The sequence below is a fragment of the Equus przewalskii genome, chromosome X (genome assembly GCF_037783145.1).
Source record: "Equus przewalskii isolate Varuska chromosome X, EquPr2, whole genome shotgun sequence".
NCBI lineage: Eukaryota > Metazoa > Chordata > Mammalia > Perissodactyla > Equidae > Equus > Equus przewalskii.
Window position 1 is genome coordinate 11,843,451 of NC_091863.1, and position 21,043 is coordinate 11,864,493.

The following is a 21,043-nucleotide window of genomic DNA, read 5'->3' on the forward strand; positions in this document are numbered from 1 at the left end:
ATGTGCTTTCTCCTAGTGCACCCACTCTGGGAGAGCGTGGACCTGGTCCCGTCAGGCGAGCGCCAGTCGCCCATCAACATCCGGTGGAGGGACAGCGTGTATGATCCTGGCTTAAAACCGCTCACCATCTCTTATGACCCGGCCACCTGCCTCCACATCTGGAATAACGGGTACTCTTTCCTCGTGGAATTTGAAGACTCTACAGATAAATCAGGTGAGAGCCAGACTGGTGTTCTTGTCTGGAGTTAAAGGGACAGTTTCTTGTCAGCAGAGGCCATATCACACTGCCTCCATGCGAGCATGAATCTCCTGTTAGCAGTGGCATGGCACTCATTGAACTGACTTTGCCAGTATATGAAAAAAGTTCCTTCTAGTTTTTAATGCACATTTTCTTCTATTAGTATAGGTAGTATTTCCTATCAATAAATATGTATATCTTTATGTATAAATTCTATAATTGATATAGAAGATAGGGTGTGAAATTAAAGCTTTGTCTGAAATTTATTTTGTATGTAGCTATTGAATATGTACTAGTTTTCTCTGCTTGCTGACTTTACAAGACACTTTTATACTAAATAATCAGATTTAGCTGATCAGATTGCAATATCTTTGAAATGGGGCAAAAAGAATATTCATGTGTGCATGAGGTTACAGTCTTAACTAGTTAGACTAGTCATATATTAGAAAAATGGAAACTCGTGTTCTGTCAATTTTGTTAATTAAACAGTGTTATCTACTTTAAAAGAAACACAATTTAAAAGAGATTTTTAAATTCAACTATTATATTGCTTTTGAATCATCTCTTTTTTTCAACCTACCCAGATATAAACTGATCTGAACAATTTCAAAGTTTACCTGAAACTTTTAATATCTATGGAAAACAGAATGTGATTAATTCTATGCAGGTTTCTTTTTTTTTTTTCCCAAACTGAATTTGATGGTATCAAATAGTCCTGATTAGGACTGGCCCCAGTGGCCTAAGTGGTTAAGTTCAGCACACTCTACTTTGGCAGCCCAGGTCCAGCTCTCAGGCATGGACTGACACCACTCGTCTGTTAGTGGCCATGCTGTGGTGGCAGCTCACATACAAAAAGAGGAAGATTGGCAGCAGATGTTACCTCAGGGCAAATCTTCCTCAGTAAAAAAAAGAAGTCCTAATTAGTCTGAATAATTATTATTTGAAATAGTGTATCTTAACAAATGGTTATCAACCAGTGGCAATTTTGCTACCTCTTCCCCCCAGGGGTGGGGGACACTTGGCAACATCTGGAGGCATTTTTGGTTGTCACAACTTGGGGGTGGTGGTGCAGCTGCCATCTCGTGAGTACAGGCCAGAAATGCTGCTAAAGATCCTGCAATACATAGGACAACATTCACGAAAACTTATACAGCCTGAAATGTCAAAAGAGCTGAGATTGAGAGACCCTGATCTAAAGGAAATTAGTTTCCTCTTAGGAATGGTAGGAAATAAGTCTGTGAAAGTGTTAATGAATGAAGTAAAAAGTATAACTTAAAGCATAAACAGAAGTGTTCACCCCTATGTGTATCCTGGCTCCAGGATTCTCAACTGTATCTTGGTTTTCTTTGTATTTTCCTGGTGATGCTCTGAAGAGACATAGTCCTCTGGTCCAACTGCAAACAGACTGCTTCTCCAATGGGATCAATCTCTCTGGTCCTCTTCCCTCTGACATACTTCTTTGCTGTGATCCAGGAAGTGCTTGAGTCTCTCCTTGAGGGCTTAGGTGTCTCTGTGTCCCTCATTTTCCTCTTTCTCCTCCATGGTATGACACAACCCTAAACCCTTACATCTTATTTGCATTTCTCAAACTAAGAAGAAATTATTCCTTTTTCTCCCAGATTTACTGGTGTCTTTCTTAATTTTTCCAAAACCCGAGAGTATGCCCCCATCTTAACTAGAAGCCTATAATATTGCATTGTATATAAGGATTCCAGAAATCTTTAAAAGCAAGCTAAATTCCTGTGTTCCTGAAGACCATCTTGCACTATGGTAAGCTCTGTTTGTCTCCTTTACTACCATTATTCCTGCCAGAACTTGACTAATGGGCAGACCCAATCTATAGAACACCAACTCTCGTCCGTTCATGCTAGATGCATAGCAGTCTTCTCAATTAATTAGTCTCAGTCCTGTCTAGGTTCCTGGCAACCTTCTTTCTTTTCTTCTGAGGATCCTAAATGTTGGTCAGCCTTCTAATGACCTTGACAGTCTAAGGACTGTCTGTTGCCAATATATTATTGCTTCATTGAGTTGGAAATCTCAGGAAGTTGTTTAATGAGTTTCTTAACCAAGTGAGTTAATCTTAAGATCATTGAAGGCAAATAGCTTTTTGTTTTATTTTTTCTTTTGAAAAATAGACCTATTTAAATAAATGGGCAATCTCAGATGGAAAACAAATGACCAACATTTTTGTCATAATAGCTCTTTAGATACCTCCAAACACATCATTCCTTGATTTTACGCTCCCTAGGTGAGTCAGTCTCACACTTTTTTTACAAAATATACAGGAAAAATTATAGAGAGGTTGCTAATTTTCCACTTGTTCTGTCAAGAAATGACCAAAATAGATAACCTCTTTTCATTATGCTTTAATAATTATTTTCTTCAAGATACTATTAATCTTTAGTAAGTACCTAACTTTCTCTCCCTCTCTCTCTTTTTCCGCATTTCAGTGCTTGCCTCCTATTTCCTGCTTATTCACCGATATTTCTCCATGCTGTTGCAAAATAACCATTAGTATTCAAAGAGGAAGAAAGAGTGAATGAACCTAAAAAGTAAAGGAAATGTAAAAGAAGGCAAAGACATCCTAGAAATGAAGAAAGACAGGAAACAATTCTAATTCTAGAAAATAAAGGATCTAATAAATATCAATGTCTATAAATTTCAAAAAAACCCAAGGAAATGGTACTACAGCGTGCTTTACAAAGAACTGGAGGTAAAGTGTGCAGTTAAAGGAGCTGGGGCAGGTATGTGACAGAACAAAACATACCAAACCTTATGGCATGAGCTAAAGGAGCGCTTAGAGGGAACTTGCACATGAAAATGCCTATACTGGGGAAGAAATTTCTCAAATCAATAACCTAGTATTCTACCTTCAGAAATTAGAAAGAGGAGCAAACTAAGCACAAAGCAAACACGAAGAAGGACGTAATAAAGAAGAGAGCAGAAAGCAGTGAAATCACAAGTTGGTTCTTTGGAAGGATCAGCAAAATTGACAAACCTTTACCTAGGTGGACCAAGAAAAAGAAAGAGAAGACTCAAATTACTAAAATTAGGAATGAAAGAAAGGACATCACAACCAACCTTACAGAAATTAAAAGGATAATAGAGAAATTATGTCAGCATCTTATACCACTGCCTTCTGCTGGGCATCATTTTGTTCTTTGGCTCCCCTGAATGGGACACAGTTGTGGATTTTAATGAATACATATGAGTGATGCAAAATATTGTGGGGTAGGGCACTGAATTATGCCTGGGCTGAGTCCCATGGATGATCCCTGTAAATTATCACCTCTTCTGAAATGACTCTTATTGGCGATGGCACCAGGCGTTAAAGAGAGGGAGAGATGAGTCCCATTGTTCTCCTAAGGATGCTTCCTGCCCCATCTTGCTTCGCTTTACTTTACACTTTGATGGGGCATCACCAATGAACCTAGTAAGAATGCTTGCACAAACATTTTAAGTTCTCCTTCCCTATTTTTGGTCCTACATTTACTTTTTTTGAAAAAACAAAGTAATGACTTTTAGTAAATTTACAGAGTGGTGCAACCATCACTACAATCCAATTTTAGAATGTTGCCATCACCCCCCGAAGTTTCATGCCCATTTCCTTTTACTCGTGTGGGTCCTGTGTATTACCTTTCCCTTCATCATCCCTCTCTCTGCTAGCTCCACATTAAAAGCAAAAGAAAGGAGCGAATATTCCATAGATTGCTTACTCTAAGTCTGACTCTGCTAGGTGTTTTATATTTGTTATCTAACTTTTTACAAGTTTAATTCTTTTTCATCTTAGAGCACAGAAAGAACAAAATATCAACAACCTTAAATAAATAAGTTATATATTTACTTGACATCTTATTACTGCTCTGCTTTCTAATTCACTGTTTTCTGTCTCTCTTCCCCACCTGTTTCTTGCTGGCTGTACTTCCCCCTCTTGTCCACCCGTCTGCCCCACCTGACCCCACCCTCTTCCTCGCTCTTGCTGAGGCTATCAGTGAGGTTTCAATTAAAAAACCCAACGGACACTTTACAGTCTATTTCTTTAGTTCCTGGTTTCGTTGAGGATCTCCTAAGTGCCAGGCACTGTGCCAGGTCCTCAGAATAGAAAGAGGAAGAAACGATGGTCTTGCCTTTAAGGAACTTACAGTGTCGTGAGGGGACAGACCTTTGAAGAGAAGATGTGAGTGCAGAGTGCTAAGTGCTGTGAGGGAAGTGTGCACCTGAGGTCTGGTGGGAGAAGGCTTCCTGGCTGAGGTGACACCAGGGTGGTCCACGTGGAGGTGGAGTGTGAAGCAGTGTGATGCTGTATTAGGTATCACTGTGTGTAAAGTGCCAGAAGGAAGTGGCAGACAAGGAAGTCCTGAGGAAGGCAAGAGCCAGTTGACGGAGAGTTCTGCAGACCATGATCAGAGATGGGGAATCTGAGTGCAGCTTAGCTGGGTACTCTTGCTCTGGGTCTCTCATGGGGCTGTGACCAAAGTGTCAGCTGTGGTTGGGGTCTCATTTCTAGGTTCCTCTGGCAAAGGATCCTCTTCCAAACTCACTCAAGTGGCTGTTGGCAGCATTCACTTCCCCTCAGGACCTGCATTCCTTGCTGGCTGTTGGCCAGAGGCCACCCTCATTTCCTTGCTGCATGGGCCTCTCCAGAGGGCAGCTCACAATATGGCTGCTGGCTTCATCAGAGCAGGCAAGCAAGAAGAGTCAGAGAGGGCAAACAAAATGGAAACCAGTGTCTTTTTGTAAGCTAATCTCAAAAGTGACATCCTATCACTTTTACCCTTAGAAGCAAGTCACAAGGTCCAGCTCACACTCAGGGAAGCGAATTATATAAGGGTGTGAATACCAGGAGACGGGGATCATTGGGAGTCATCTTAGAAACTGCCAGCACATGTGGCTAATGACACAAAACCAATTAATTCAAATTGAGGCCCTTTTCCTGCAAAGTGCATGCTCTTAACCACATTATACAGGAGAATGCTGCCCTGTCTCACCTCTTTCCTATGTACAGTTTATATAGGTGTAGTGCTTGGCACATGGTAGCAACTTAATGACTTTTCTAGCTAGCAAGTGCCCAAGTCAGATGCCTGGGCATCTAACTTCTCTCCCAGGGATCAGAAATGCAGATGCACCTCCAGTGCCAGAGAAGTCATGAAAATGAGCGAGGCTGGGAGAGTCTGAGAGAAATAGCAGTGGTGGCTACTGTGAAGAACTGGTGGGACCATCCAAATGGGGGTCGTCATTTCTCCCATCTAGCCTCTTGTTACCCAGCGGGAGCGTGTGCCCAACATGGGCAGGGCATCTCCTTCTCAAGTCAAGTTGGAAATGTGGATTTCTATGTGAAGTTGTCTAGCTTTAAATGTTGGCAATGAATTAAAAATGTGTTTAGTGTACAGTGTGGGTGATCCAAACACACCTGAAGACCAGTGCTGCCACTCCCTTGCAGCCACCCATCAGTGACATCTCTCTGCCTTGATCATCTTTGGAGAAGACGCACAGTACGTGTCCAGGAAATGTTGCAGTGTTTTTCTGTGGATAGGAGAGAAAAGCTGGCCCTTTCCTCTGCCCTGGTCATGTGGGACCAGAACTTCAATTTCATTCAACAGATTAGATCATTTGCCAAAGTCATGCTCACAATATGGAGCTGGCATAGAAAAATAAGAATTTTTTGGAAGATATTTTTATTTCAGTCCACTGGAGTACTGTCCTCCTGTTAATTTAGTGAATCACATGATACTATTCTCTGCACCTCTCCTGCCCCTCAAAGGAAAGTGGCCATTGGTGTCTTCACTCACCTCTTACGAAACTCCTTCTTTTTTTAAAAGAGGAAGTTATGTAAAATATTTTTGAAAGCCATTAAGATACATAGCAGACCACTGCATGACGTAACCAGTGTGTTTGGTCCTTCGGATTGCTGTACTCAATCATTTGCTTACATAAAATTCAACTAATGATGCAATAAATTCTAAAGATCATTAAGATCGATGAGATGGATGGTTTTTGTGGTGTTGTATTGGTTTAACTGTGGACAGACATCACCAGGGTCTGATGAGATGGAAGAATGAGGAACTAATATGCTTTAGCAAATTCAAGCAAAAAAAAAAATCTGCACCACCCAAAGCCTTGAGGAAATGTGACTTTAAAAACGTGTTGTATCTGAATATTTTGCCTATAATGTATTGATTTCACTAGTTCCAGAAAACTCTAGGCTAAACAAAAGGTATTTGTTATCCAACATGGTGAGGCCAGTGGTAAAGTGTGTGGCTGATGACTCACATTGTTCATTGGGTCCAAAGGGAAATGGGTGATAATTTTTGACTTGGAAATTTCCTATTCCATTTCAATGAAAGGGAAAGAAACACTTGTATCTTCAAAAATTGAAAAGCAAAGTGTCAGTACGTAAAACAGAAAGAGAATATCTGTGGTCCCCATATTTCAGTTTTATGAGAGAGTTGGATAAATATGCTGAGAGAAATTTGCATTTTATTGCATATAAAAATAACGAGGCACAGTAAATATAGAATATAACAGTAAGTCAAGAATTGGCCTTTACCAGTTGTATGTAGCTTGGAGTGTAGTTAAATTTCGATGTCATTCAGAGTGCAGGTCTTGCCCTTATACATGTATTAACTGCGTGGAAATCAAGTTTCTAAACACATGTATATGATACAGTGTGCTCCATTTAGGACAGGTCGTATAGAAGGGTCAACCCACAGAGTCGGCCTTTCCCCTGCATTCCTCCACGGCGTGAATAGCTGTCCCCTGAATTGTTGGATGTGCCATTTCAGTGATCGAGGGAGGACCCCTGGAAGACAACTACCGACTGAAGCAGTTCCATTTTCACTGGGGGGCCATCGATGCCTGGGGCTCCGAGCATACCGTGGACAGCAAATGTTACCCCGCAGAGGTACGTTGAGAAGCTCAGGAACAGTGACAGCTGTGGAGAAGGGGGGATAGTTCTGAGTTTCTAGTTCTAAGAAATTATCAGGAAGAATCATGTGATTCCTATAAATGCTAAATAGTCCTCTCAGGGGCATAATTGATTATTCCCAGTTTATACATGCAAAAATAACTTCCCTCATCTCAAATAATATTGCAGAAATGAATCTTAAGATCCTGCAACTGAATTCTTCCAGAATTCTAAGATAGGCTCAAATTATAGCCTAAAGTAATAACCCAGGCAAAAGTACAGGGCCATCAGGTCAAAGTAATCCAGATGAGAGATGCTGGGAGCCTAAATAAAAGCGGTAGCAATTGAAATAGAGAAAAAGAGCAAGATTTAGCAAGTATTTCTGAAATAAAAGCAGCAGGACTTGGAGGCAAGGTCCTCTTCAGGACAGGAGAGGGAGAAGTTAACCATGACCTTGAGGGCCTCACTCGGGAGGCGGGGCGATGATGCATTCGTGAATGACGGATGAGGAATGATTTGTAGGGAAATATAGGAGGCACATAAGGAAATAGAATTTTGTCTTACAACTTTTCCCCTAATTTAGTTTTAAATGTTACCTTAAAAAGAAACACATTTTAAGTAGTTATCCCTCAAAGAAATTTGTCTTCAACGCCTGTCTAATTCCCATAGGGAGAATCTATTTCTCTCAACATAAACATCTTTGCTTTAGATGCAGATGGGTTTTGAATATGAGTGTTTCATGCAAATCAGGATGGGAATGGACAAATGTTGCTTCCCTCACTGAAATGTTACTCACTTTGCTATCTAAGTTTGTTTTTTATTTTTCTCCCCAAGTAAATCCCTCTATTTCAAAGTAACATTCATTGCTGTTCCTGCATACATTTCTTCCTGTTATTTATTTCTATTTCATTTTGCACCAGATTGTCATATGCTTTTTTCAATGGCTTTATTTTGGATGAGGAAACATGTTAAAATATCATGTGTTGGATAAGGCTGTCTGTCTGTTTTGGAGCGATCCTCCATGATGATGTGTCATACCCTCTTGTAATGGTGTTTCAGCTGCACTTGGTGCATTGGAATGCAGTCAAATTTGAAAACTTTGAGGATGCGGCACTGGAAGAAAATGGTTTGGCTGTGATAGGGGTATTTTTAAAGGTAAAAAAAATCTTACCTACTTTAAATGATGTGTTGTTTTCTATGATGACAAGGCACAACATTGCAATATTAAGTTCTAAGAATATTGGGGTAAAAATAAACAATGGTTAAAATACAAGATTGTTATCAGTATATTTCAAATGGTATAAAAATGCACAGTCCAGTAGAGTAGCCACAAGCCACATGTGGCCATTGAGCACTTGAAATGTGGCTACTTTGACTGTGGAGCCTTTTTTTTTTTTTTTTATTAATGTTATGCTAGATTACAACCTTGCGAGATTTCAGTTGTACATTTTTGTTAGTCATGTTGTGGGTACACCACTTCCCCCTTTGTGCCCTCCCCCAACCCCCCTTTTCCCTGGTAACCACCGATCTGATCTCCTTATCAATATACTAACTTCCACCTATGAGTGGAGTCATATAGAGTTCGTCTTTCTCTGACTGGCTTATTTCACTTAACATAATACCCTCGAGGTCCATCCACGTTGTTGTGAATGGGCCAATTTTGTCTTTTTTTATGGCTGAGTAGTATTCCATTGTGTATATATACCACATCTTCTTTATCCAATCATCAGTTTCTGGGCATGTAGGCTGGTTCCACGTCTTGGCTATTGTAAATAATGCTGCAATGAACATAGGGGTGCAACGGACTCTTGAGATTTCTGATATCAGGTTCTTAGGATAGATACCCAGTAATGGGATGGCTGGGTCATAGGGTATTTCTATTTTTAACTTTTTGAGAAATCTCCATACTGTTTTCCATAGTGGCTGTACCAGTTTGCATTCCCACCAACAGTGTATGAGGGTTCCTTTTTCTCCACAACCTCTCCAACATTTGTCGCTCTTGGTTTTGGATGTTTTTGCCAATCTAACGGGTGTAAGGTGATATCTTAGTGTAGTTTTGATTTGCATTTCCCTGATGATTAGCGATGATGAACATCTTTTCATGTGTCTTTGGCCATATTTATATCTTCTTTTGAGAAATGTCTGTTCATGTCCTCTGCCCATTTTTTGATCGGGTTGTTTGTTTTTTTGTTGTTAAGCAGTGTGAGTTCTTTGTATATTATGGAGATTAACCCTTTGTTGGATAAGTGGCTTGTAAATATTTTTTCCCAATTAGTGAGCTGTTTTTTTGTTTCAATCCTGTTTTCCCTTGCCTTGAAGAAGCTCTTTAGTCTGACGAAGTCCCATTTGTTTATTCTTTCTATTGTTTCCCTCAACTGAGGAGTTATAGTGTCCGAAAAGATTCTTTTGAAACTGATGTCAAAGAGTGTACTGCCTATATTCTCTTCCAAAAGACTTATTGTTTCAGGCCTAATCTTTAGGTCTTTGATCCATTTTGAGTTTATTTTGGTGTGTGGTGAAAAAGAATGGTCAATTTTCAATCTTTTGCATGTGGCTGTCCAGTTTTCCCAGCACCATTTGTTGAAGAGACTTTCTTTTCTCCATTGTAGGCCCTCTGCTCCTTTGTCGAAGATTAGCTGTCCATAGATGTGTGGTTTTATCTCTGGGCTTTCAATTCTGTTCCATTGATCTGTGGACCTGTTTTTGTACCAGTATGTGGAGCCATTTTTAATTTTAATTATTGTAAATTTCAGTTTAAGAACTGATATTTAAAAGGAACAGGGGCACCTTTCCCTGCAGGCAATCTGACCCTGTCAGCAAACAGCCTGCTCATTTGTTCTGTGTCTAATTTGATTCAGTGATGTTTATAACGTCCTAAATTACCAGTTTAAGTGTAGTTGAAGTAGTGTGGTTTGTTTGTTTTTATGTAATCCCAGGTGGCTAATTTTAGTTTGCATTCTGTTACAGTTTCTTCAGTGAGATGTCAATTGTTTTAAATATTTTCTCATTGCTTCTTCTTTAGCTAGGCAAACAACATAAAGAGCTACAGAAGTTAGTGGATACTTTGCCATCAATTAAGCATAAGGTAATAATTTTTTTCCTGTATCACTTGAAATATGTTTTATGTTTCAGTCTCAGAGTGGAGCCACTAACAAGGCACTTCGAATTGGCAAATGTAATTAACTTCAGTGTAATTCAGGTTCTCTTTGAAACTTGCCTAGAAGACAACTTGCCATTTATAATGCTTATGTTGAGAGAGCCCTGGACCTGGGACACTTTGCAGGGGACAAAAGGAATTTGATTGGTGGGCACTGACCACTCTGGTTTTGCTGCCATGCCACCAAGCTCTTGGGGACTCAGGAACATAATGCTGTCCCCTCCTCTGCTGCTGACACCTGCTCTTTCTAAATCTTTGTGGAAACCGTCAGAGTGTCTTTCTTGACACTTAACTACCCTCCCACATGCTGGGAGAAGAGAAAAGTTTTACAGAAATTTGGTTTGTCCAGTTTTAACGAACAATTACCCATATCCTTCAGGTTGGATAACTTTGTTCAACCCTCAAGATTAATTGTTCAGTGTTCAGAATCCCAAAGGGACTGCTCCATGGAAGTCCATATATTCTTTCTTCTCCCTCCCCCCACTCCCACCTCTGTCTCTCTCCCTCTCCATCTCCCTCTTTTTCCTTTCTTCCCTTCCCACCCCCCGCCCACTTTTAGTCCAGGATCCTGGCTTCTCCTGATTTATATTGCATTTTAGAAAGGAGAATTCTATTAGTCTCTTGAAAAAGAGAAGCCTCCTTGTTTACGCACCAGCTACCACCTAATGCCTCCCAAGGAGTTCAGAGGAGACCACCTGCTGTAAAGTCACTAGAATGGAGGGAGCAAATGGTGTCTGCTGTGTTCCCACTGAGGACTATCCAAAATACACAGTTAATTGCAAGAACAAAGCATGGGCATAATTCTGTCCTAAGGTGCCCAGAGGTACCTGGAGCTCCTCTGGACCACTGCTGGTCCCCAGGAACCCCTAGAATCATCACCTCGTCATCCCATTCCTGAGAGGTTTTTACCATGAAATGATGACCCCCTTCTCTTGGCCAGGACACCCTTGTGGAATTTGGGTCATTTGATCCTTCCTGCCTGATGCCCACCTGCCCAGATTACTGGACCTACTCGGGGTCCCTGACTACTCCGCCACTCTCTGAATCTGTCACCTGGATCATTAAGAAGCAGCCTGTAGAGGTTGATCATGATCAGGTACGGTCTTTCCATGTTTCTATATAAGGAAATTCTAGTCTGCCCCTTTAAAACAAGGTTGGGCTCAAACTTTGGCGTCAGCTTTTAACATCTTGTAGTGCTTATACATTTTTATTAACATGTGCTAATATCTTGTCTTAATTTGGATAAGAATTAGGAAATGCTTCACATAAACTAGAGAGAAGAATTAAAGCTTAGGAAACAGAAGCTTTTTACTTCCGTATTTGACAATGACATATGTTTTATGCATTGTGTATTTTATATATAAATATGAATCTCTATATAAACAAGACTTTTTTAAAGGGAAAATTGAAGGCTAGAAATGGATGTGCTCAAAATCCTTTAAAATACTTAAGGTAATTTTGCTCTGGACTTCTCAGGATGAAGACAGAATCCAACAATGTCTGTCTAGAAATTTTAAGTCAGTTGTTTTGAACTTGGAATTTATTTTTTCCTTAGAAACTAAGTTTAAGTGGTGAAAATCTTGTTTAATTCATGATATAACTAAACTACAATAATACTTGCTTATGATTGCTTTAAGGGATTTTTATTAATTACAGAGCATTTTCACAAGAACAGAAGCTTCCAAAATCTTTTTTATGAAGCCAGGATAACTAATACCAACACTCATCAAAGATTGGACCAAAAAAAAAGAAAACTACAGACTGATGTCTCTGAAGAATATATTTTTCAAAAGCTCAAATAGTATAGTAGAAACAGAATCCAGCAGTACGTTAGAAGAAGTATATGCTTTGTCCAAGTAGCATTTATTCCGGTAATACAAGGATGATTCATTATTAAGAATGATATTAATATAATTCATTGTATAAGTGAATCTAAACAGAAAAATCATAATCATTTCCATAGATTCTTAAAATGCATTAGCAAAATTCACCATTTAGTTTTTAAACATTTTCAGTAAAATAAATGTATGGAGACTTCCCTAACTTGATAGAAGAGATTGATCTCAGTTCTAAAGTAAATAGTATGCTTAATATAGAAAGGATTATGACCATATTAAATTTTATAGTAGATTATATTCTGGAAGTAGTCAATACAAGTAAACCAGAAAAGAAAAAATAAATTAGAGAAACAATAAAAAACTACTGCAAATATAAGATAATTCAGTAATTAGTGGAGTACAATATTAATTTATAGGAATCAATACATTTGACATGTATAAATCACAATCAGTTAAAAGATATAATGATATGAGGATATAATGGAAGAATGAACATTATTTATAATGGAAGCAAAAATATAAAATACCATGGAATAAGGTTAACAAGAAAACTTAACATTCCTGAAAGACACAAAAGAAGAATTTACTTAATAAAATTCATACCATGTAACTGAATAGGAAGACATCATAAAGACACCTTTGATGTCATCTCCTTAAGTTGTTATTCTCCATGAATTGTTTATTCTCCATAAATTTGATGTGGTTCCAATAAATACAGTCATCCACCACATAATGACCTTTTGGTCAACAATGGACCACATATATGACAGCGGTCCCATAAGATTAGTACCATAAACCCTGGGTGTGTAGTAGGCTATACTGTCTAGGTTTGTGTAAGTACACTCTGTGGTGTTCACACAAGATTGCCTAACAATGCATTTCTCAGAATATATCCCCATTGTTAAGTGATGCATGACTACATAAATATATATAATTTTTTAACAAAGTGGAATCATTCTGTATGTACCATTTAGCTGCTTTTTTTCCCTCCCCAAAGCCCCAGTACATGGTTGTACATGCTAGTTGTAAGTCCTTCTAGTTCTTCCATGTGAGCTGCTGCCACAGCATGGCTACTGACAGATGAGTGGTGTGGTTCCGCAACTGGGAACTGAACCCAGGCTGCTGAAGTGGTGATTGCACTGAACTTTAACCACTAGGCCATCAGGGCTAGCTCCAGCTGCTTTTTTTCACTCAGTGATGTGTGGAACATTTTATAGGTAATAAACATTATCTTTGATATCATTTTTTAATGGCTATGTATTAGTCAATTTTATAGCTCTAATGTAAATTATTATTGGTACTTGGACTATTTCTAATCTTTTGCAATTAACTTAAAAGCTTAAAAATAAATCTTAACTACATGGACACAATCCTAATGAATGAGGATATGTAATTTGCAAACATGGTCACTATGTTTGGTGCTTGCCCCTGGTCACAGTCCCGCCTCTACAGTTCTACTTGGCCTGAAGTCTTTGATCCAAACAAACCTTCACATGCTTGCCTAGTGTGCCCCAGACTGTCCTCTCTAAGCTACAGTGCACCTCACTGAGTGAGGAGAAATGTTGTGAACAGATTTTCCAGCTGGCTTGGAGTCAAGTGTTCCATAACATGGTTGCTCAGAAAGCCAAGGGGCTATTGATTGATGTTATTGCCACTTTAGAGAACAAGCCCTTGATCTGGGGTCGCTCCTTTTGTATTGAGCTGCACTGTCCAATATGTTAGCCACTAGCTACACATGGCCATTTAAATTTAAATATAGATACATTCAAATGCAAATTAAATTAAAAATTCAGTTCCTTAGTTGCACTGGCCACATTTCAAGCACTTAGCCATATGTGGCTTGTGGCTACCGTAATGAACTGTGCAGAGGACATTTCCATCATCATAGGAAGTTCTATTGGACAATGCCAGTCGGGGGTATCCCACGGCCAGTTAAGACATCCACGGGCAGCATTGCTTTGTCACAGTGCTCAGGTGCAGTGATCAATCAAAAATACATTGTTTATGTTAAAGATTCAGTTAAATTTTAAAAAACAAAACATTTTTTGCACTGTTACTATATGCATCAAGCCTTGCCTTTATTATTCTGTAGGCTGGCTATTTTGCCCATTTAAAGATGAGGTTCCTGAGAATCAAAGATGAAGTAACTCGTCCTTGGCAACTGGCTAATATGTGAAGACAGGGTCTTTGACCCCCAGTCTTTGCATCTCAAGTGCCCTGCTGGTTTTGCCACTTCCTGCTACGCTCCTCCTCCCACAACGACATTTTATTTCCTGTCCAGCGGGGCAGGCATTCCTACCCAGAAATAAGTTCTCCTTCTGTATCCAATTTTAGACGAATGTTTCAGAGTTGTAAAGGTGAGAGTAATTTATTCATGAAGTAAAGCTGTTTTTCTATTGAAATTATTTTTGCTTCCTGCTTCTATTTCTAGCTTGAGCAATTTCGGACCCTGCTTTTCACTTCCGAGGGGGAGAAAGAGAAAAGAATGGTGGACAACTTCCGCCCCCTTCAGCCCCTGATGAATCGCACTGTTCGCTCATCCTTCCGTCATGATTATGTGCTGAATATACAAGCAAAACCCAAGCCATCGACCAGCCAAGCGACTCCTTAAGACGATTGTATTTTGGCAGTATTTTGCTTTAAAACATACTAGCTTTTAAAAAATTAACTAGACTATTCTAAACACTTGCATTTAACAATAATTATAGATGTGCATTTTTGGTATGGCAGTGTTCCTTCAGTCTTGGAGGAAAGCTCTTTGGTAAACAAATTCTTACTTTTATTGATAATAATGTTTGTCACTGAAGTACCAGCAAGAGACGTAAGTTTCTCTTCTAGCAACCTGTTGGTAATTGTAATGTCTTTTTATGTCTGACATTTTTGGGCTGTCTTTTTATGTTTATCAATTAGTGGTTCTATAGAGTTATAAATAGGGATGATAACCAAAATAGTTAACAACTGGTAAGGCACAGACATTGACCATCCAGAATGCAGGCCTTTCAGAAACAGCCTCAGGGCCCAAACTGGTACTTCCTGACCAAACATTGGCCGTGGTTTTAGGTATATTTTATTTCAAAACATGAATGTGTATTCTTTTATAAGGCCTTGGCATTGAATATGTTGGCCCTGATCTTTAGTTGTCATTACTAGTACAAGATATGCTTGCTTACTTACTATCAATTTATGATATATGAAAATATTTTTTAATCCTAAGAAAGCAAGTACTTACTAATATCTAGAAATCCTTCTGCATTTCTGAAGATCAGAGATTTTACTTAAAGTCTGGATCATACAGAAAGCATATGCAGGACATGTTAAAGAAAACGCTTGAAGTGCCTAGCACTTAAAATTCTTTCATGATTTATTTACATAAATGTTTTTCAAAAGACTAGCAATATAATAGTCTATAGTTTATAGGATTATTTTGCGTTGTTTATACACTTTTATAGACTATGATGATAATATTTTTTCCACAATGACAGAACTCACTTGGCTTTTCTTTAAACCTGTCTGAACTTTATTTCATTAGTTGAGATTCTACGCGAGGCAGGTGATCAACATAAATCTCCCAATTTATACAGTGCTTTAGAAGATGCTTGCTACAGTAATAGAGAGAGAAACTTATCAGATAAGCTAAAATCTAGATAATTCTACATATTCTGAGGGATCCATGCCTCTGTTACCCTTGCTTATAAATATCTTGGAATGTCTCTAATTGCCTATAAGCCTGTGTTCAGACTCAATATTGCGTTAATAACTAGTAGTGTTTCTTTCATTAACATGTTAGTCATCTGGCCTGCAAGGTAGGGCTGGATGAACATATTTAAGACTACTGAACTGTCCACTGAAAAAGGTTAAGAGGAAATTTTATGTTATGCATATTTTATAATTAAAAATAAATAATACAGTAGAAAAAAAGGTAGGGTTGGATTTGTATGTGTAAGTTTGGGAGATTATCTCTGCTCCAAAAAAAGAGGGGGTGAAGGCATTTGCTTCTAGATTGCAGGCCTTTTCTGGGAAAGGGAAGCATGTATGCCCTAGGGAATAAATAAAATTCTTAAAAAGATAAATGTGGGGGGAAAAAGTTTACGTTAACTTAGTAGAATTGATTGGTTTCAAACCATGTTTGTCTTTAAAGGGGTAAACAGGGGCCAGACCGGTGGCACAGCGGTTAAGTGCGCACGTTCTGCTTCGGCGGCCCGGGGTTTGCTGGTTCAGATCCCAGGTGCGGATATGGCACTGCTTGGCAAGCCATGCTGTGGCAAGCATCCCACATATGAAGTAGAGGAAGATGGGCACGGATGTTAGCTCAGGGCCAGCCTTCCACAGCAAAAAGAGGAGGATTGGCAGCAGATGTTAGCTCAGGGCTAATCTTCCTCAAAAAAAAAAGGGGGGGGGGGGAGATAAACACACAAGATAGGCATTTTCCAGGGCATACAGGCTTCCCTCCTAGGCATCTTGCAAACGCTTAGTGCAAAATTCTATTGCAGCGAGTCTTCCAAATTGGGGTGAGAACCAGTGTATGGAATGCCCGACTTGCCCTTATACCTTAGAGAAACAAAGGAGCTCTGGGTAGGGTGTTGCGGTTTGCCACCCCTGCTTTACTAACACCTGGTGTTCTGGTGTAAGTATTAACAGCACCCTCTTTCACGCTCCGCCGTGGCCTGATTTGCATGATAAATTCTTGGTCACCTTCTTTGCAGAGGTTATGGAAACTGCCTTGGGGGTGTGGTTTCTTCTGTGTCTTAGTCATTTGGTCCCCAAAAGGGTGCTTTAGATGTCCTGGTTACTGATATACCCTAGCAGGAAACTTGTCTGTTATGCTTCCGGAAGTGTTTTACTTGTACCTTCCTAAACATGAAGGGAAAAAATAGGCTTGAGGTCTGTCAAAGGGCTTGAGAAAGAATTTTGTATTGAAATTGCTGCTCATCTTCATTAAATAATATAATAAAGCCCCTTCTTCACAATATTAATATTTGTTGAATGACTTTTCTTCCTAGTAGTTTTTTTGAGTGTGTAAGATTCTGTAAAATTAGTGAGACATCCTTTACCACGTAGATGAGAAAGTGACTAGAAAACTCATAAGGGATTTACTTATTAGAGAAGCAGGAATGGAAAGAGCCACCCGCCCCTCCTTAGCTCTCCTCTTTCTGTCAAACCAGTGTACAATCTGCTGACATCACCAACAGGGCAAGCTGCCAGCCTCTTTCTCCTTTCCCAGGGCTACATGACTCAGGGTAAAGTTGGCTATTCTAAAACCAGGCATCCACCTCAAAAAAGTTTAGGAAGATGTCTTTCCCTTGCTCACGGGGAGACACATTCTTTTGGCGCGATATTAGCAAAACTATGGTATTGTAATCACTTGAGGTATTTTTCTGTGTCACTAGGAGAATCAATATTATTTACTTGATGTTTATTCTGCTTAACATTTTATTGTCTTTTTAATCCAGCTTTCTTGGTTAAGTTCTTTCATGTAAAATTTTATTGATCAAAAATGGATATAGTTCATTTAAGCAAATTGGCTCTAATTTTACCATATAATTAGTACATATAAACAATACTGGCTACTTAACATATAAATAGTAATGCATTCATGTTGAATGGTCCCTCCAAAATTCATATGTTGAAACCTAATCCCCAATGTGATGGTATTAGGAGGTGGGGCCTTTGGGAGGTGATTAGGTCATGAGGGTGGAGCCCTCATTATGGGGTTAGTGCCCTTTAAAAGAGACCCCAGAGAGCTCTCTCACCCCTTCCTCCATATGAGGTCACAGAAAGAAGACAGCCATCTCTGAACCAGTAAGGAGGGACTCATCAGACATCGAATCAGCCAGCATCTTGATCTTGGACTTCTCAGCCTCTAGAACCATGAGAAATAAATTGCTGTTGTTTATAAGCCACTCAGTCTATGGTATATTGTAATGGCAGGACTACGACACTTGTCCCTATGCATATTTTGATTCCTGCTTTTTGAATTCAACCACTCTTTAGAAATGGTACTTTGGTTTGGGTTCTGGGTGGGGATTTTCACCCTGCCACCATTCCTTCTCAAACCACCAGCAGTTGTGTTGCTTTGAGCTTATCACTAGACAAAAGAATCAAGTTATAAGAATTATCAGTGGATAATTCTTTCCTCCAAAGAAAACTTAATCAGTTGTACAAATGTAGATTTGTATGCATTTTTCATATTAATATGCATTCGTAAGTATTTTATCTTGCTATTTTAAGTTATAACTGTAATGTGGAAAATATATAAAGCCCTTGGCATAGCAATGAGGGTTGGAGAGGACTTGAGACCTCACTTGATGTCCTTGAGTAAATCTAGTGACTAATACTGAAATTAATGGTAGGCAAAAAATGAAATGTTCTTTCCTGAGAATTTCTGCCTTGACTATTTAATGAATCCTAGTACCACTGTCCTACTAGAGCAAGAAAAAAACAAATTAATTGAAAGAGTCCCAACCTGGCATTCAGAGAGTAGACTTTTTTTCCTTGCTCTCCCTTTATGCTTGCAATAAGAGAAAAATACATTTATGGATTATTCTTTGGCCATTTTATAATAACTAAGACATCTTTAGTAATAGCATTACCTATTACATTATTTATGTAAGTAAAATATTTTCTTTAACTTTTTAAAGATAATCAGCTATTTTCTTCTGACAATGAAAAATAAAAATTTAGGCATTTTCCCATGAGGGGGGGATGAACTGAAGTATACATAATTAAGAATAAGTAGATGTTGTATTTTAGGCACCAAGAAAAATAGAAAATATATGTTATGTTGCAGAATAAAGATAACTTTGTTCTATTTATCAGAATATCAGTAGAATGTATCTTTGTAGTAAATTTTTACATACCTTATTTTTATCTTATGACTTATCAAACTCAAATGATGATAACTATAGTTTGGAAATGGAATTGGCTTTTAGAGTAACTTTAATGAAATTAACTTGAGCAACTGAAGCTTGTTCATGAAAATGAATTCAGTGGTAAATTGTGGAAGATAAATGTCTAACTCCTATAAAAGGAGATTTACATTCATTTCTAAATGATGATAAAATAAAATCTAAATCTGTACCCTTTTTAAATTAGGAGTATCTTCCTAGAAGAAATTCTTACTATTGATCTGGCATGAAAGTCAGGTCTAATTCATAAGAAATGTGCAGCAACCCAAGCACTGATGCTTTCAGAATAGCAGCAATTCTCAGTATAAGTCCTGGTCATGGAAACCAGCAAAATTGGTGATTTGCACAGCCACATTTTGTGCCATGTAGGGCATTCTCTAGTTAGGGGCTATAACTGCCAAGTCTCCACCATCAAGGAGGGGATTTTTTTGGGGGGTGAGGAAAATTGGCCCTGAGCTAACATCAGTTGCCAATCTTCCTCTTTTTGCTTGAGGAAGATTGTCACTGAGCTAACATCTGTGCCAGTCTTCCTCTATTTCGTGTGTGGGATGCCACCACAGCGTGGCTTGATGAGCAGTGTGTAGGTCTGTGCCCAGGATCCAAACCCACAAACCCCAGGCTGCAGAAGCTGAGCGTGTGAACTTACCCACTATGCCACTGGGCCAGCCCCAAAGGAGTTTTAAGATTTAGTGCAAGAAGCAGACATGTGTAGGCAACAAAGTACAATATAGTGTGATAGGTGTTATAAAAGGTGAAATACTTGTGCTGGGAGCACATGCAGGACAAGTACCTAAACCTCCACTTAAGGGGGTCTGGAAGTTTTCACACATATGATGATGATGATGATGTTATAACAGCTAACGTTTTGGGAATACTGACGATTGCCAGGCACTATGCCAACATATAGCATGCATTTGGGAACTATTATTACTATCTTGATTTTCGCAGATGAGAAAACTGAGGATTAGACACTGAGGAATTTACTCAAGATCAAAGAGTCAAGGCTTGAGTTTCCAGTCCATCCACCTCCAAAGTCTGTGTTCCTAATTACCGAGGCACTGAGCTGGACCAGGTCAACTTGGAGGTGTGTTACTGCAAGTGTTTTTATAAGAGGGAGTAGGGCAGGGCTTTATGCGAGTTTGGGCTTCTGAATGATTCCACGGAGGGACTAGGGGAAGCAGGGTGACTTTAGTAATTGGGTATCTCACTAATTTTGATTTGGAGGGGAGAGGAACAAAGCTAGGGCAGGGAAGTTATCCAATCACTCAAAACACTGGGGTTAATCATTTTGCAGATACAACGTGTCCTTGGCAGAAACCTTTTTTCTTGGTCTTGTCCCTGGCCTTGTACGCGTACATCACAGTCTAATTATTAGCATGGCTGATTTTGCCTTCTCAATATCTACTCTTATTGCCTCAGTTTAATCCCATGTCACCTCTCACCTAGGTCTCAATATTCCAGCTTTATCTTTTATATTGCAAACCAGAGTAATTTACCTAAAACACAAATATTTCCACAACAAGCCTCAATTTAAAAACTTGCAACGGTTCCCTGTTGCCTACAGAACGTAATTAAAGCTTCTTAGCATGGCATACTAGGCCCTCCTATTCCCAGCCCACCTCTACCTCTGTATTCCTTGATACTCTCGAATTGCCCTTTAAATTCGATGGCCCAAATTCTCGTCGTTCTGGCAGATTCCACATTGTTTCACCTCTCAGTGCCTTTGCTTATGCCGATTTACCTGCAACTCAATTCTCACCCTTCTCCACCTGGGTAAAGGCCGTCTGCCTTCAAAACTCAACTCAGGCATCAGAAAGCTCTTCCTGAATCCCCAGGTGGACTGTGTTAAGTAAACTTAGTTGCCTGTACCATATTATATCTATGTAATGGCCCTCGGCCTCTAGATTGTAAATTCCTTGGGAGCAGAGGTTGCACCTTTGCCAACCCCAGGAGTTAGCTTTGCCTACAGAGCCGGCAGGTGTGAATGGGAGGGGGCGGAGT

General features: G+C 39.3%; 1 protein-coding gene and 1 long non-coding RNA gene across 4 annotated transcripts in view; both read left to right on the forward strand.

Moving 5' to 3' along the window:
* The window catches only part of LOC103543111 (carbonic anhydrase 5B, mitochondrial), a 38,759-nt gene extending 21,653 nt beyond the window's left edge, over positions 1-17,106 (forward strand). For all 3 annotated transcript variants that reach the window (XM_070603758.1, XM_070603759.1, XM_070603760.1), the window contains 6 exons: positions 17-214; positions 7,021-7,139; positions 8,202-8,297; positions 10,165-10,227; positions 11,240-11,395; positions 14,569-17,106. In XM_070603758.1, the coding sequence (XP_070459859.1) occupies positions 17-214; positions 7,021-7,139; positions 8,202-8,297; positions 10,165-10,227; positions 11,240-11,395; positions 14,569-14,748 (812 nt within the window). In that variant the 3' untranslated portion in view covers positions 14,749-17,106. The remainder of the gene's footprint in view (positions 1-16; positions 215-7,020; positions 7,140-8,201; positions 8,298-10,164; positions 10,228-11,239; positions 11,396-14,568) is intronic.
* Positions 1,858-3,329, forward strand: LOC139080935 (uncharacterized). Its single transcript, XR_011535821.1, has 2 exons — positions 1,858-2,008; positions 2,689-3,329. It is a non-coding gene; the product is annotated as an uncharacterized lncRNA (long non-coding RNA).
* Positions 17,107-21,043: the final 3,937 nt, after the last annotated feature.